At 39.6% G+C, this 17,903-nt stretch overlaps 1 protein-coding gene across 1 annotated transcript in view; it reads left to right on the top strand.

Annotated features, from left to right (window-relative positions):
* Positions 1–663: 663 nt before the first annotated feature.
* Positions 664–17,903, top strand: part of HPGDS (hematopoietic prostaglandin D synthase) — a 43,565-nt gene continuing 26,325 nt past the window's right edge. Inside the window, exons 1-2 of the mRNA XM_016951886.3 lie at positions 664–828; positions 8,864–9,005. Coding sequence (XP_016807375.1) covers positions 8,873–9,005 — 133 coding nt within the window. The 5' untranslated portion in view covers positions 664–828; positions 8,864–8,872. The remainder of the gene's footprint in view (positions 829–8,863; positions 9,006–17,903) is intronic.

Raw genomic sequence — 17,903 nt, 5'->3', positions numbered from 1 at the left:
TATAGATAAAAATAATTCCTGCACTAAGAAGTGAAACAATAAATTTCTAAAATGTCTAGGCATTTGTTACTAAATTGTAAAAGGATCACAAACAAGATGAATTGGAAACTTCTACACCAGGTTTACTTTAAACACTTTGGCTTTTCTGAGAAATGAGAGTAAATGAAATAAACCAGCAACAATGCAAATTTACAGTCCTTGCAAAAATGTGAACTATAAATTAGGGTTATTCTATCATCAGATGTATATTAGTGGTCATGACATGCCTGGCACTCCTCTTAGAACTGAGAAGACAATAGTGAAAAAGAGAGTGAAGTGCCTGCCTTTACAGAGCTTACATTCCACTGGGAGAAACCAAAAACAAACAAGTGAAATACACCACATTGTTAGACACTGCCTCGAAGGAACATACAGCAGGTACAGGAGAGACTGTTTCTAAAATAGAGAAGCAAGTCATGTGCACATCTGCAAAGATGATTTCATTACATTCAGGTTTTCTTATTCTCCAGGAGCCTATGGTGTAAGAGTGAAAATAAGTGAACATGTAACAGTGGGCATACATATGCAGCTATAACTTTGACTTTACCTTGTATACAAATGTGTTGGTTTATTTATACCCAGATATCCTGTATAACCAGCAGTCTTTGCAGGCTTGAACTGCCTGGCATGCATGTTTTATCTAAGAAAAGAAGGAAGAGCGTTAGGTAGAAGGAAGTTGCCTGTCCTCTCACTGGCTTGTGATTATCACTTACTCGTCATATAAACCCAAGGCACAGTCACATACCCAGGGATACAAGACACTGCAGACTCCCAAGAGACATAACACAGGTAAGTCATATTACTGAACTCCACATAGGTAATAAATGAGATATGCTTTACTCTTTACTTTAGAGTTTTTATTATTCTCATATCCTGTTTGTGACTGTCTTGTGAGCTATTTTCATGATGGTGCTCACTCTGACCTTGTCTTACCCAGAACCTCTCCATATATGTGAATATGTGAAACTCAAATAGTCATTTTTAAGGAAATATAGGTACAGGAGATTTAAGAAGATCTCTTCAAGTGGATTTTAACATAGAAAATATAATCAATGCTAGAGGAAAAATCCTGTCTTAATCAGGGTTTGTTACTACTTGCAGAATTTTCCCAAGTGATTCTTCAATAACTTGGATTGATGGAGTAGAGAATATTATCTCATGGCTCTTCAATTTCTTTCCTTTGCTTTAAAGTTTAAGACTTTTACTGGTAATATTTTATATTATTTTAAGGCACATTTTGTTGAAGCATCTCCATGTTTTGATAAGAATTGCATCCTATCATCTTTTGGCTTCAGAGATGGTTTAAGGGATTTACCCCAGGCCAGGAATTTCAACTCACAGCTCCCAAAGGATATTTCAGTTATTCCTCTTGCTTTGGCTTTAATGTGAAACAGCCACTTAAAATGACATTTAGTTGATATTTGATAAAAAAAAAAAAATAGAGCTTTCAGCTTGCTAATTCAAAGTTAAACATCCAGTGCTTGATTGAAATCAATACCTTACTCAGTCAACAACAATTCTTCTATTTCTCTATTGTCCTATAATTTAACTCCAACCTGGCAACTTTTCCAGAATTGAACTTGAAATGCCCAGGGACACTGAAATGAGGGAAATTAACATTCTTTACCATCAAATGTTAGGGGTAATAAAAAGCTGTTTTAATGTCAGTATATGCAAGAAGTTCCCCTGTGAACAATAGTATCTCACATGATTGCTGTCTGAATCCAATTTTTACATTTCAGAACACCAGGGTCTATATAATAGGAGTGTAAACATGCTCTAGGCCATTACATTTTGTATAAGTTTATTACTGGGCAAGTTAAGATCTGCATCTTAAACTCAAAGAAGAGCTATAGCAAATTCACAAGTAATCTTTGTTTTTATATCTCTAACTCAGATTATTGCACAATTACTAAGCATGTAAAAAACTGTGACTGGAATGCCCAAATATGTTTGAATTCTTGATGTCTCTTATTTAAGAGTAAGAGCTTACGTTGGCTAACATTTTGTATTGAACTGTAGAATGGTTAATACTTAATTCCTTATTGGTAAGTTTTCTATCCAACAAAATTATTCCAAAAGTTCTCTTTTTTGAACTAAAAATATTTCGGCTGAAGTCTTTATTAAGACATTTAGTATAGGCATTGGATATTGATTAGCCTGTGTTGTCAGAGAGTTGAAATTGGATTGTTGTCATCTTTCTGGCACAGAGACTAGAATTTTTGAGACTATTTTTTACTGTGCTTTTACAGCAATATACGGAATAATATATTGTTAAATTGTTTTATTATAAAAGTTTGTAATTTTTTCAATGATTATGTTAAAATTGCCTCTGGGATTGAATTAATCAGATGAAATAAATCAGCATTGTATTAGTTAGTTTTCACGCTGCTGATTAAGACATACCTGAGACTGGGTAATTTATAAAGAAAAAAAGGTTTGGCCGGGCGCGGTGGCTCAGCCTGTAATCCCAACATTTTGGGAGGCCGAGGCTGGCGGATCACCTGAGGTTAGGAGGTCCTGGCCAACATGGTGAAACCACGTCTCTACTAAAAATACAAAAATTAGCTGGGCGCGGTGGTGGGCGTCTGTAATCCCAGCTACTGGGGAGGCTGAGGCAGGGAGGATCGCTTGAACCCGGGAGGCGGATGCTGCAGTGAGCCGAGATTGCGCCACTGCACTCCAGCCTGAGCGACAGAGCAAGAGTCCGTCTCAAAAAAAAAAAAAAAAAAAAAAAAATTAGCCGGGCGTGGTGGTTGGTGCCTGTAATTCCAGCTACTCTGGTGGCTGCGGCAGGAGAATCGCTTGAACCCGGGAGGCAGAGGCTGCGGTGAGACGAGATTGCGCCATTGCACTCCAGGCTGGGCGACAAGAGCAAAACTCCGTCTCAAAAAAAAAAAAAAAAAAAAAGGAGCCGGGCGCGGTGGCTCATGCCTGTAAACCCAGCACTTTGGGAGGCTGAGGCAGGCGGATCACGAGGTCAGGAGATAGAGACCACCCCGGCTAACACGGTGAAACCCCATCTCTACTAAATATACAAAAAAATTAGCTGGGCGTGGTGGCGGGTGCCTGTAGTCCCAGCTACTCGGGAAGCTGAGGCAGGAGAATGGCGTGAACCCGGGACGTGGAGCTTGCAGTGAGTCGAGATCACGCCACTGCACTCCAGCCTGGGCGACAGAGAGACTCCGTCTCAAAAAAAAAAAAAAAAAAAAAAAAAAAAAAAAAAAAAAAAAGAAAGAAAAAAAGGTTTAGACCAGGCACAGTGGCTCACACCTGTAATCCCAGCACTTTGGGAGGCCCAGGCAGGCGGATCACAAGGTCAGATGATCGAGACCATCCTGGCCAACATGGTGAAACCCCATCTCCACTAAAAAATAAAATACAAAAATTAGCTGTATGTGGTGGCGCACACCTATAATCCTAGCTACTTGGGAGACTGAGGCAGGATAATCGCTTGAACCCAGGAGGGGGAGATTTCAGTGAGCCCCGATTGCGCCACTGCACTACAGTTCCACATGGCTGGGGAGGCCTCACCATCATAGCGGAAGAGGAAGGGATGTCTTACATGGCAGCAGGCAAGACAGAACCAGAGCCAAGTTAAAGGGGAAATCCCTTATAAAATGATCAGATCTCGTGAGACTTATTTACTACCATGAAGTCAGTATGGGGGAGACCGCCCCCATGATTCAATTATCTCCCACCGGGTCCCTCCCATGACACGTGGGAATTATGGGAGCTACAATTCAAGATGAGATTCTGGTGGGGATATAGCCAAACCAAAAAAAGCTACAAGAAAGAAAGGGAAAGAAAGGAAGTACCCAAGATAGTACTTTAGAAAACACTGTTATTTCCCATGTAAAAGAGCTTATTTCCTAATGCATATATTAATATTAAAAGTTAAATCTTCTGCAGTGGATAGCTATGTTCATATGAGTTTATATGTGTAAGTTTCTATCCAGGGTATTTATTAGTCGTTTATTTATGTGTTCTTTGATAAACCGTATAGGTTATTTTTCAAACAGAATTCTAAATGAGCTTTTTATCTATCTGCTGTATTAGTAACTTTACACGATATACTTTGGGGTGTAAGGAAGCCAGTGGTTAATTTTAGATGCAAAGATCTTTAGATGTAAATATCTTCAAACACAATCAGCTTTTAAACTTCATGCTTCTGTATCATTTCAGGAAACATGCAGTTTTCTCTACATGAGATTCTTAACACAATGACAGTGGAAGGGTTCAGAAATGAAGCTAACAGGAAATAAGGGACCAGAATGATACTGCAGTTTTGCTATGCTAGTCAAATCATACCAAGATAACCTAGATGTTATTTCTGTGTATGATAGAAAGCTGGGGTCTAATTATGCTTATTTTCCCTCTATTGTCTCAGAACCATTTTAGTCTAGTTTCAGTCTCAGAATCATTTAGTCCTCACTCTATGTCATGTCTGTCCTATATATGAGGTTCTGTTTTAAGACAATGCACCTCTGAACAAATACCACATTACAAGGCTTTTTATCTAAGTCTTGCTATCTGGTACATCAGGTCCTCCTCTTCTGTTCTCTTTTTTTTGTTTGTCTTGGCTATTTTGGTCCTTAGCATTTCCATTTGAAATCTAGGATCCAGTTTATCTGTAGAATCTCTCGAAGTTTAAATATAGACAATCATTTTGATTGCAAATGGATGCTGTGTCGTTCCCTTCCTACTACTTACAAATTTTATTATTGTCTTACATTATTGAATTAGCTAGGCTGTCCAGCATTATGCTGAATAGTAGATGTTATAGTGGGATTCTTGTTATTTCTGACATTAAAGAAAATGCTTTTATTGATTCACCATTATGTATTATATTTGCTATAAGTTTTTAGTAGAGACTGTTTATATGGTTAAGGAAGTATTCTTCTATTACTAGTTTGATAAGAGGTATTTTATTTTGTTTTTTCATTTTGCTAAGAATTTTGATCACAAATGAGTGATAATGTTATAAATGCTTTTTAAAAGCATTTAGTATCTATTGAGATGATGGTATGTTTTATGATAATTCTGTTTCTTATTTTTGAGAGAGAGTGTCTCACTGTCGCCCAGGCTGGAGTGAAGTGTCGCGGTCTTGGCTCACTGCAACCTCTGCCTCCCAGGTTCAAGCAATTCTCATGCCTTAGCCACCTGAGTAGCTGGAATTACAGGCTCACACCACCACATCCAGCTAATTTGTATATTTTTTTGTAGAGCTGGGGTTTCACCATGTTGGCCAGGCTGGTCTCAAACTCCTGACCTCAAGTGATCTGCCCGCCTCGGCCTCCCAAAGTGCTGGGATTACAGACGTGAGCCACTGCACCCGGCCTGATTTTTCTCTTTTAATGTAGTTTATTATACAGATGGATGTTCTGATATAACATCTTGTATTCCTGAGACAAACAGAAAATATAATTATGCAAATAACTACAGAAGTGTCATGTAAAAAGTACAGCTTCATTAGTGAGTTACAACTGTTGAAAGAATATTTTAAAAGGAAAGATAAGCATTTGTTAGCTGCTATTGGGCCTCTGCCAAATCTTAGACTTCAAGATATTTTTGCAGAGAAATATAGATAGCTACCAACCTATGCTGAGAATTTTTAAATGTCTTCTTTACTTGAGTGAAATACAATATAAAATAGCATGATTTTGAAAATTAACAATAATAAAAAACAATCACTTTGTTTTCATGCAGAATTCAACAGGTGGACACTGGTATCTGTGTGGTAATTGACTGAATGAGAAAAGGTTATATGTTTAACTTTTAATGCTGTTAACTTTTTTTTCTTTTTTCGAGACGGATTCTTGCCCTGTCCCCCAGGCTGGAGTGCAATGGCACGATCTTGGCTCACTGCAACCTCTGCCTCCTGGGTTTCAGTGATTTTTCTGCCTCAGCCTCCTGAGTAGCTGGGATTACAGGCGCCCGCCACCACCCCCAGCTAATTTTTGTATTTTTGGTAGAGACGGGGTTTCACCATATTGGCCAAGCTGGTCTCAAACTCCTGACCTTGTGATCTGCCTGCATTGGCCTCCCAAAGTGCTAGGATTACAGGCGTGAGCCATGGTGCCCCACGTAATGCTAATAACTTTTAATATTAAAGGGAGAAAATATAATTTCTTCATGCTGTGGAAACACTGACTATGCCAATAAAACCAATAAAAAGTTTTATATAGAATGCTTTTCAAATAGAAGCTGCGGGCTGGGCACAGTGGCTCACACCTGTAATCCCAGCACTTTGGGAGGCCAAGGGGGGTGGATTACCTGAGGTTGGGAGACCAATCTGAGACCAGTCTGGCCAACATAAGTGAAACCCCATCTCTACTAGAAATAGAAAAATTAGCCAGGCGTGATGGTGCATGCCTGTAATCCCAGCTACTCAGGAGGCTGAGGCAGGAGAATTGCTTGAATCCAGGAGGCGGAGGTTGCAGTGAGCCCAGATTGAGCCACTGCACTCCAGACTCGGGGACAGAGTGAGACTGTGCTGCAACAAAACAAAACGAAACAAAACGAAACACCAAATAGAAACCACAACTAATAATCAACCTTTTTCCACTCTGTAGGCTTTTAAAAATTGTTTTGATATTTAAAACAAATAGGTCCAGGAATTATAACTATCATCCTTTTCCTGGATAAGAATAATCTCTTAATGATTACGTTTTTTATTTACTATTTTCGTGCTCTTAGACCTTTTCCACTATTTATTTCTAAGCTCAACATTTCTAAGTAACCTGGAAAACAGTTCCATTGTTCTGATGGGCATTTCATTTAGTCTCCCAAATTTGAAGTCCTTTATATGTATAGTTCTCCCTGAAAGAAATTTATGGCTGTAAATCATGGAATTCTTATTTGTTTAGTCAATTCTTGTCTCTTTCAAGGACATTTCCCCACATATCTATACATGCGGTGAATGCTACATCTCAGTTGGGTGGGGACTGGACTGGCTGATGCAAACTGGGCAGGAATGATTGGCAGTAGCTCTCTCGTTTTAGCAAGGAGCAGCAGCTTCACTCCACAACATCTGGACACAGAAGCCAGGGCCAGAAAAAATGGTTTTGCTAGGAATTACCATCACCGTCACTTCCTGAACCTGGGAGCTTCTAGATAGGCAACCAGTTATTTCCAGGTCATCCTCTTCCCACTAGACTCTAGGAATATATAAACTTAAAGTCAAGACTTGGCAAGCTAGATTTTTATGATTCGCGTTTAACCTTTTATGTGGTGTGATTTCTTTCTTTCTTTTTTTTTTTTTTGAGACGGCGTCTCACTCTGCTGCCCAGTCTGGAGTGCAGTGGCGTGATCTTGGGTCACTGCAACCTCCACCTCTGGGGTTCAAGCGATTCTCCTGCCTCAGCCTCCTGAGTAGCTGGGATTACAGGCGCGCACCACCACACCCGGCTAATTTTTGTATTTTAAGTAGAGATGGGGTTTCACCATGTTGGCCGGGCTGGTCTCGACCTCCTGGCTTCAGGTGATTCGCCTGCCTCGGCCTCCCAAAGTGCTGGGATTACAGGCATGAGCCACTGCGCCTGGTCTGTGATGTGATTTTTGATGAAACTTTGTTTTGAGGCTTGAGCCCAACTTTCCTTTTTATCTAATTAGTATTCCATTAATATTCTTTAAAAACTTTCTTAGTAGTGAATAAACTATTTAAACTCACCACTTTAAATAAATAATCATCATTATATGCTTTTATTCATTTAGTTACCATAATTATTATTTATCTTTAGTGTATTCAGTGTTTATTCTTGACTATAGAATGAGATCAAAGTCATTATTACTGATGCTAATGATTAAGTTTGCCATTGTGCTACGTACCTTATATGTATTACCTCATTAATTTACAAATCCATGTTAATATCACTATTTATAAAAAGTGGTATTTGAAATTCAGGGAGATTTTAACTGGCCAAAACCCAAATTCAAAGAATTGAATTTCAAATGAAAACATTTCTTTCTCAGTTGTTTGATCTTATGAAATTAAAATATATTCCACTATGAGTGCTTAAAGTCATTAACCATTTATAAACAATGAAAATGAAAAGATACAAATCACTGAAAACCCATAAAATTATAATGACTGAATTCATCGGTATTAGCAAACGTTTTGAAATGTAAGAGTACTTGGCTTTCTTCCTCTACAGAGGGAATGAAGGAAGATTGTCCCATCTCTGCAGAGGTCTCGAGATGGGGTGTGTTTTGTGGTGCAAGTAACCCAGTAAAACCCAGTAGCGTGGATGTAGTCAGAGGGAACCAGAGAGCAGTGTTTCCCTAGGCCTTGGATGCCTAGAGGGAAAGCCACAGGTGAGGAAAGAGAGGCAAAGACAGGTTGGCATGGCACTCACATTCCTCTTGCATGTGCCCAGCCCTTGGCTGTCCTTACCCAGATGTCCTCATAAACTCTGAGCTGTGTCACAAGGGCAAACAAAACAGGCAAAATATCAAATATTACACATTACCAGTGACTAAAAGGAGGGTAAAATCATCTTAAAGTGGGAAGTTTTTTTGCTCCATGCTCTGAAGGTTGGGGTGTAGTTACCCTCTTAATCTGAATATTTTTATAAATAAAGTTTGAATTTGGTTATTTCACTGTAATGTTCTAAGTAGTGCCAAGAGAGAGTCATGATCTGATTTCAACCAAGTTTCCCTGTATCTAATTAGATAGTGATTTATAATTTTGGTTTTGAAATATCCTCTAATGTCTCCAGTTATCTCAAGAGATGCCATAAAGTTTTCCAAAAAATTCTGAAGAAAAATATTGAGGCATCTCTAGAGGGCTCTTAAAATAATCCCTCCATTTTTCTTTTTCCAGAATTGCACCATGCCAAACTACAAACTCACTTATTTTAATATGAGAGGGAGAGCAGAAATTATTCGTTACATATTTGCTTATTTGGACATACAGTATGAAGACCACAGAATAGAACAAGCTGACTGGCCTGAAATCAAATCAAGTAAGTAGCACAAATAATAAATGTAGGAAAAATATGCTTTCAGAACCTTTTGTTTTTCCTCAGGGAAACAAAAAAAAAATCAAGGTTTTCGAAGCTCATGTAGCTTTAAATTGAAAAGCAGCAGTTCAGACTAAATAAATGCTGTGTGATCAAGCAAATTTCCTATTAGAGGTGAAAACACAAAACTTACAGAAAGAGAATATAAAGGTAAACCAGTATAAAGCTTTAGCAGACGAGAAGATGAGCTGAAATAAACATGAGACATTGTTTGTTTGTTTGTTTTTCTATTTTGTCACTGGGATAGCTGAAGTGCACAGAGTTTAGGTAATTTTTCCAGTTTCACGACCCTAGCAAGTAGAACTGAGTTTCAAACCCAGGTCAGTTTAATACCAAGCTCAAGTTATTTGCACTAGACAATGCCAAAACAACACTACTATGATAACAGGCATATTAACAATGAATTGCCACAGCCTTTGGAAGCACGAGCTCCTTAAAAGTCATTGCCCTTATAACCATTCTTTTTCTGAGCAGAGACCTCTTCTCTGGTGAGACAGTGTATCTTATTTCTTATTCTCATGATACTTTACCATTAATATCCAAATGTTTCTTCCGATATCGGAATTTACACATGGGATTTTAAGACAGTGAATATATAATAGGTGAACATTACTTTTATCCACTAATTAATTAGACCAACATGGATAGAAAGGTGCAGATATTACATGTAATAAATTTTGCCTGTTAGCTTTGAAATATAAGTTCACTGAGTGCCTCATTCCCTATTCTACCTGAACTTTTCATTGTTACTGAAAATGGAATTTCTGTATTTTCTTAATATTTCCATAGATTTTCAGAGTTGAAAGGAATCTTAAAGTTCATGATGGTTAGGATATAGTTTCAAATGTTTTAATAGACAAAGACGCAATGTAAAATTTTCTTAGAAAGGACAGAAATTTCATTTACACAAAACCCCAAGTGGGTATCATGATTTTGCGCCATACAGTTGTCAAAGATTAGGTTTCTTGTTGATCTGCCACCCCTTGGTGTCTTATTGACACAGTGTGAGATAGCTCACGTTCCTTCCACATTGTAGCTCAGAGAAAGTGTGAAAGAGGGAGGGGACACACCCCTTCCTTTTACTAGAAAGTTGCATACGTCACTTGGTAAGCCCAACAGTCACATATTACTACAAGGAAAACTGAGAAATGCTGATTTAATTGTGGATAATCATTTGCACAGGTAAAAATCCAGAGTTTTATTACTCTAAGAAGAAAGGAAAGAATAGGTACTACTAAGGAGCAGTTTCTATTACAAATGTTATTTGGTCTCATCTGCTGTCCAATTTAGCAGTGCTCTCTGGTGCTTGAAACCTGCTATGACACTCCCTCTGCTAGAACCTAGAAAATCTCCAGTCAACACATTCCATCACTGGATACTTTTATTAAAATGTTCTCCTGGACAAACTTGGTAAATTGCACATATGAGTTTACATTTTCTCTCTTTAAAACGTTTTTTCTCTCCTTTAATAACACTGAAGTACTTTAAAAAAGGGCCAAAGTCCATAAGGACAAAGAAATAAAGCTTGAATGTAGATATGATAGCACACAATTCTGGAAGCTAAAAAGCAGGCCAAAGAATGGTAAAGTGACTTAGTAGGCCCAGAGTTCAAACATAAACCTTGAGGAGCAGAAGGCAAGCTAAATCACCAGAGACACAGAAAAAGGCTCGTGAATTTGTAGTAGCAGATAACTCGAAAAGTTGAGCTGACATAGGATTGACTAGAAAAATGTTGATGGAGAATTTTTCTTGACCCCTTTGTCGGACTTGTGATGGGGTGCCCCATTTACTTGGCCCACTGCACTCAATCCCTTGTGGGAGGGAGCACGTGAGCAAGCAAGCATGGGATCCAGCTGACCGCTTTGGGCGCTGGCAGGAGCGAGCTCTGTGTGGGCCCTGCAGCAGCACCCAGGTTGGGGTGCCTGCGACCCCTGAAGCCCCAGAGGCATGTTACAATGCTCTCTTAGCCCTGCCATCCATGGACAGCGGTGTGTTATCAGCTCAGTGGGCCTCTTGCCTCATCACATGGGGTGGCTGCCCCCCACCAGCAAGGGCAAAAGGCCAGTGTGACAGCCTTTTTTGGTTCCCTGTACTTGGTGGGTCCCTGCACTTAGTGGGTCCCAAGCTGTTGTCCAGCGTCCGAAGAACTACGTTGTCCAGACACTTGAAAGATGGTGAAGGCAGAACATTTTATTAAGTGATGGAAATGGCTCTCAGCCGAGAGGGGAGCTGGAGAGAGGACAGGGTGGGCAGGTAGTCTTCCCCTGAAGTCAAGTCATCTCTCCTCCGAAGTCCAGCCATCTCTCTGAAGTCAAGTCGACTCTCTCCAGCTGAGCCGCTTTTCTTTCCTCTACCAACTGAGTCTGAAGTATTTATAGGCACACGATTGTGGGGCAGGGTGGGCTATAGGTAGTTTTGGAAAAGGCAACATTCAATTGGTAAAAAAGCATTATTCAGAAAGAACCAACAGGAGACAGCAGGCAAACAGGAATAGATTTTCTTATGTTGGGCCGCAGGTTTCAGGCTTTTTGGCTTGAAGGTGGGGTTTCACTGGGGACCTGCTGCTGTCTGCCTAGAATTTCTCTGCCTCCTGCCTCTATCAATGCGAAGAAGCACTGTGACCACCATATCCCTTCTCGTCCCTAGAATAAGCATGGAGGTTACTCTCAGGGGAGGATAGACCAGAGGCTTCTGGGACAACAGACATGTCTTGAGGACACAATGCTATAATAAAGGTGGGATTCAGTGGAAGTATAGAAACTAAATGGTGAGAGCCATAGCACCTTTCCCCTGCTCTACAATCAGAAGGCTACAACCAGGCTAATATTCCTTGAGCAGAAATTCCTCTCTGGGGAAGCTGATCAGCTCAAGTTAATGAACGAATGAGAGTTTCTTAATGAAACAGCCCAGCCCAATCTGTTGGCAAGCCCCTCCCATGCACACTGAGCTTACAGGTAGTTTTTATTTCTTTGCCTTTTAAGACATAAATGGCCATCAAAAATCAATAGATATTTGAGAAAAATCTAACAGAAAACATACCTAAACAAAGAAGCAGAAAAAAAGCAACTCTGAGGAAACCAAGATGATTTAGCGAGAAAAAAATACCACTTCAAACATTTTTTAAAATCCTCAGAGAAATAAGAGAAGATATTCTATCCATGAAACAAGAACACTGTAATAGCAAACTAAACATGGCCTGAGAAGGACTCTGTACTACTATATTTGAGTCCCTGTAGATGAACTGTAACCTAACTTAGTAAGTAGACAAGATTAAAACCTAATTTAGGAATACGCACCTATAAGAAGAGCTGAGTCTTGGCCAATCCCAGCAGCCACACTTCAACCACTCATATACTGCTGAGTGTTCAAACTGTGTTCAAATAAGGCAAACTCTGGGCTGTAACCAATCTGGTTGTTTCTGTACCTCACTTCTGATTTTTGTGTGTCACTTTACTTTTTTTGTCTATAAATTTGTTCTGATCATGAGGCCTCCCCTGGAGCCTCTGTGATTCTGCTGTGATTCTGGGGACTTCCCAATTGGCAAATCGTTCATTGCTCAGTTAAACTCCTTTAAATTTAATTCGGCTGAAGTTTTTCTTTTAACAACAGGGTGCTGTCAAAAGAAATATTCAGAGACAAACAGTTCTTGAAAATTAAAACTATGATACAAACACATCAATAAAATGACAAAAAATAAGGATATTTTTCCCAAAAGTACAAAAATAGGACAACTAAATGAAAAATAAAAGAAGAAAGAAAGGAAACTTGAGGCTCAGTTTAGGAGGTCCAACTTTCAAATAAAATTCTGGAAAGAGAGAACAGAAAATAGAAGGGAGACTAATTTTGAAAGACTATTTCTTATACAAAGTTGAGATCTGTCTCCTTATAGCTTTTATAGATTGGTCTTGTACTTAATAATTTTAATCCATGGAGAACCAGATTACTCCTTCTTTTACAACCAAATATTTAAAGAAACCTAGTTTCTTTAAAGACGTCATGGAAAAAAAAGCTATTTCTGAGTGGTTAGTTCAATACAAATGTGCTGAGTGAACATAAAGGTCTTTGGCAGAATTTGTAATTGGGTCCCATTTAATTCATGCATCTGTACCTCTAACTAGTTAACAAATTTTGGAACTTCCTTGTTAGTTTCTCTGATCATCATTGTGAATTTTAGTCCAACTTTCCCATCCCTGACTCTACTTCTTGATTTAGATGCCATTCTTCCCTGGACCATCTGTGATTTACAATTTTACAATCACATCCAGGTCCAAAGGACAATTCGGTTTTCTTCCTTGAGTGCTCATTTATATTCCCTGATTTGCATTTCTTCACCACTCACGTAGGTATCCTCCAAACAAGTTCCTGTTACTGTACATCTGCCATTTAAGGTGTGATACCTATGGAGAACACAGTGTTTAAGGTACAAGAACAGCACAGAGCAAAATGGGACCATCATTCCTGTCACAAGACTAGACATCATTGTAAGACATTTTACCAAGATCACTGTAGTTATTTTGCCAGCCACATCACATTGAGGCCTCATATTCAGTGTAACAAAATTCCTTAATGCCTTTAAGCTTTAGAATACTTCTGTTGACACCTCCAACAACACTGGGATTATTATTTTTTCTGGAATCAAATGAAGGACTTAGCATTTGCCTTCTTAAATGTCTTCTTGTTAGATGCAGCCCAGTGTTCCAGTTGTGGGCAGTTATCCCAAGGTTGGCTCAAACACTTCCAGTAGCTAAAAGCTCACTATCTCACAAGAAAACACATTCTGTTGTCAATGGCTCTAATGCGAACAAAATTATTCTTCATCTGCCCTTTATTCTACTACCCTTTGATTCTAGTTTCACATTTCAGAGGTAGTCAGAATAAGTCAAATTTTTCTTCTATTTGATAGTTCTGTCCTATTTGAAGTGTTTATGTTCCACTTAGCTAGTTTTATCTCCTCCAGGTGAAGAGTGCCAAGGTTCTTCAACCAATCCTCAAAAAAATAAGATTTTCAAATCTCTCACTAATTTGGAGACTATTCTCTGAGCTTGCTCTGATTTTTAATATCTTTCTCAAAACATGGCTCATAGAACTAAGAAAACAGCTGAGCAAGGGTTCCAAGTGACCTCAGTGTGAAGCCTACCTTTACCAGGTGTGTGACCAGGGCAATTTATATAACCTCTTAACTTCATCCCTTCATTTATAAAATGAGATAGTTATCACCTACTTCGTAAGGTTGTTGTAGGTAAAAGAAGACCTAATGGGCATGCTAAATATTTAGTACAATGCCTAGCACAAAAAAAACCTCTCCCTGACAAAAAAATTACGCATTTTGATTCCTTCTTGTTCACATATTTTGCTTCAAATAAGGCATCCCAACTCATGTCAATTTCATTTGAGACTTTGTTTTGCTCACTGAAGTATCTCAGGCACCAAAAATAGTAGTTGGGACACTCATTACTTAAAGGTAATTACTTAAAGGTATTTTTATTCCAGATGTGAAGTACAGTTCTCTTATACTTATTTAGGCGTGCATATGAAAGATACTTGAAGGAGACACACAAAGTTGATTCTAGTAGTTGTATGAGGGTCATCAGAGTGTGACTGGCACTTTATTATTTTCTCTCTTTTAAAATAATTTTATGTCCAAAACTAAGGCACTGGTTGGGAAAGTTGTGGTCAACACACATGGCAAAGTATTACGTAGTCATTAAAAAGATGATGTTTCATTGATTTAGAAAGATGTTTAAAAGATACTGTGAAATGAAAAGTGACTTACAAAACTTGAAATGAAAAGTGATTTACATGCATTATAATTTGTTTTAAAATATATATGGGAAATCAATTAAAATATTAAAATGGTTAAAACTATGTGGCTGAATTATTTTCATTTATCAGTTTATAATTTTTCTATAATAAATGCATATTACTTTGTGACAAAAATATTATAGGTTTAGATAAGAAAACAGTAGGATTTACAGATAAAATATTAATATGGTATCTGCTATCAGTCTGTGCGATATTTGTGCAAAAATGCTTGCTGCCTTGCTATACATTTCAAATAGTCCCTCATCAAAATGAAGTGGGGCTTCAAAATTAATGACTAGAGGTAACTGACACTCATCTCCTCAAAGAAGGATCAAAATAGCAAGTAGATAACCACACATCTAATAGAGCATCTAAGAGAGAAGACTGGAATTCAGCTGGGAAGTGATGGGAAACCTCTGAGGCACAGAAAGAAAAGGAAGCGAAGCAGCTGATGTGGCTGGAATCAGCTTGGAGCCAGGAGGGACTCCCCATTGTGGGGAAAAGGTAAGAGAGATATCCCCAGTGGTCCACATTTACTCCGCAGACTCCTGCAATTCTAGCCATGGGAGAGCCCCCTTGGGCCTTATGGGCCCTGAGACTAGGATAGGGAGTGCCTGGAGTCCATGTGAGAACATTGTTCCAGAGTGGCAGTTTGTGCTGTGTCCTACACACCCCCTGAGACCCAAGTAGCTGCATGATGGTGCCACTTGGAGAGCCCAGTCCCCACCAGACTATATTTTGCCTTGGAACCCAAAAGCCCGTGCATCTCCACATCCCTGGAGCCCTGCTGACATCCCCCCACAACAACCCAGAGGGCTGCAGCATTGCAACACTTAAGTGTTGTGGCTGGTTGCCTAGCCCTTTAGCCCATGTAGTGTCCCAAACCTTGGGGAAGAGACAGTGTAGCATACCAGACAGGCTGCTGCTGTAACACAGGAAGCTAAAGCACGCACTCTCCAGAGTCTGAGAGCTGCCTGTCTGGGGCTGTTGCCACAGACAGCAACCATACCTTCTCTAGTATCAGGGCCACAATGTACCTTCATGCACCTTTATGAAGCCCGGGGACCAGCTCACCAATATGCCATTCCAGGACCTGAGGATAGTACTGCCACACTTATCACCACTAGCATTTATGTGCACCATCTGCATGCCTGAGGACCAGCCCACCCCACCCACTACCACTGCCACTGGCACCCAAGCACATTATCCAGGGGTCTGGGGATCAACGTGCCCTGCCTGCTGCCACTGGTGCAAACATGCACTCTCAGGAGACCTGAGGACAGGCCTATCTTGCCTGTCACTGCTGCTGCCAATTCCTGAATGCATTGTCCAGTGGCCTGAGGATCAACCTACTCCACCAGCCACCACCAGTGCTTGTGCATATCATCCAGGGGCCTGAGGTCACCTTTTCTGCTTGCCACTGTCATTGGGACTCACAAGCATTGTCTGGGGGGTTGGATCTGCCTTACCCAGCACTGCTGGTACCAGTGCATCCCATTCAGGGGCCTAGGAATCCACACACCCAGGCCACTGTAGCCACCACTAGTGCCTGAGGATGAGTCCACTTGGCATCCCCCTCCCCAGCAAAGACTCACCACAGCCTCCACTAATAACTACAGCCTAAGCCACTGAGAAACTCACAGACACCACTGATGCTGACTATAGCTGAAGAAATCATATGAAGACTACATTATTGCACCTACTTAGAATCAAAGCTAAAGTACCCTACCCAACCAACACTATAGATATATCTATAGGAAAAAGGGTTTCCCTACAAAAATCAATCCATAAAACTGAAAGGAGCGACTACTATACCAGATACACAGAAATCAACATAAAGACACAAGAAATATGAAAAAGCAAGGAAACAAGACATCTCCAAAGGAACCCAATAATTCTCCAGTAACCAATTCCATAAAAAGGAAATACATGAAATGCCTGAAAAAGAATTGACAATAATGGTATTAAAGAAACTCAGTGAGATACAAAAGAATACAGATAATACAAAGAAATCAGGAAGACAATGATCTGAATGAGAAATTCAATATAACAGATAGATATTATAAAAAAAATCCAAACAATTCTGGAGCTAAAGAATTCAATGAATGAAATTTAAAAAATACAACTAGAGCTTCAATAGACTAGGTCAAGCAGAAGAATTTCTGAACTTGAAGACAGGTCTTTTGAAATAACCCAGTCAGACCAAAGAAAAAAATAAAAGAATGAAAAAAGGATGAAGAAAGCCTGTATTACATCATTTGGGAAACCATAAAGCACCCAAATGTTTGAATTTGGGGATTTTGGGAATTCCAGAAGGAGAAGAGATGGACAAAGGCATAGAAAACCAATTAACAAAATGATAGTTAAAACTTCCCAAGTCTAGCAAGAGATTTAGACATCCAGATACATGAAGCTCAGGTATAGATTCAACATTAAAGTCATTAAACATTAAAGTCAAACTGTCAAGCTTGTCAAGTTGTCAAGTTTGACTTTGTCCTCAAGGACAAAGAGAATTCCAAAAATAGTAACAGAAAAGTGTCAAGTCATACATAAAGGAATCCCCATCAGACTGACAGCAGATTTCTCAGCAGAAATTTTACAGGCCAGGAGACAATGGAATGATATGTTCAAAGTGCTGGAAAAAAAAAAAAAAACCTGTCAGCCAAGAATACTATAACCAGCAAAGCTATCCTTCAAAAATGAAGGAGAGATCTTTTCCAAGATGGCTGAATAGGAACAGCTCCGGTCTGCAGCTCCCAGCGTGACTGATGCAGAAGATGGGTGATTTCTGCATTTCCAACTGAGGTACCTGGTTCATCTCACTGGGACTGGTTGGTCAGTGGGTGCAGCCCACGGAGGGCAAGCTGAAGCAGGGTGGGGTATTGCCTCACCCAGGAAGCACAGGGGGTTGAGGGATTTCCCTTTCCTAGCCAAAGGAAGCCATGACAGACTGTATCTGGAAAATTGGAACACTGCCACCCAAATACTGCATTTTTCCAATGGTCTTAGCAAATGGCACAACAGGAGATTATATCCCAC

Source organism: Pan troglodytes, chromosome 3 (assembly GCF_028858775.2).
Source record: "Pan troglodytes isolate AG18354 chromosome 3, NHGRI_mPanTro3-v2.0_pri, whole genome shotgun sequence".
Taxonomy (NCBI): Eukaryota; Metazoa; Chordata; class Mammalia; order Primates; family Hominidae; genus Pan; species Pan troglodytes.
The sequence above is the reverse complement of the archived record's forward strand: the minus strand, read 5'-3'. Positions and strand labels throughout refer to the sequence as shown.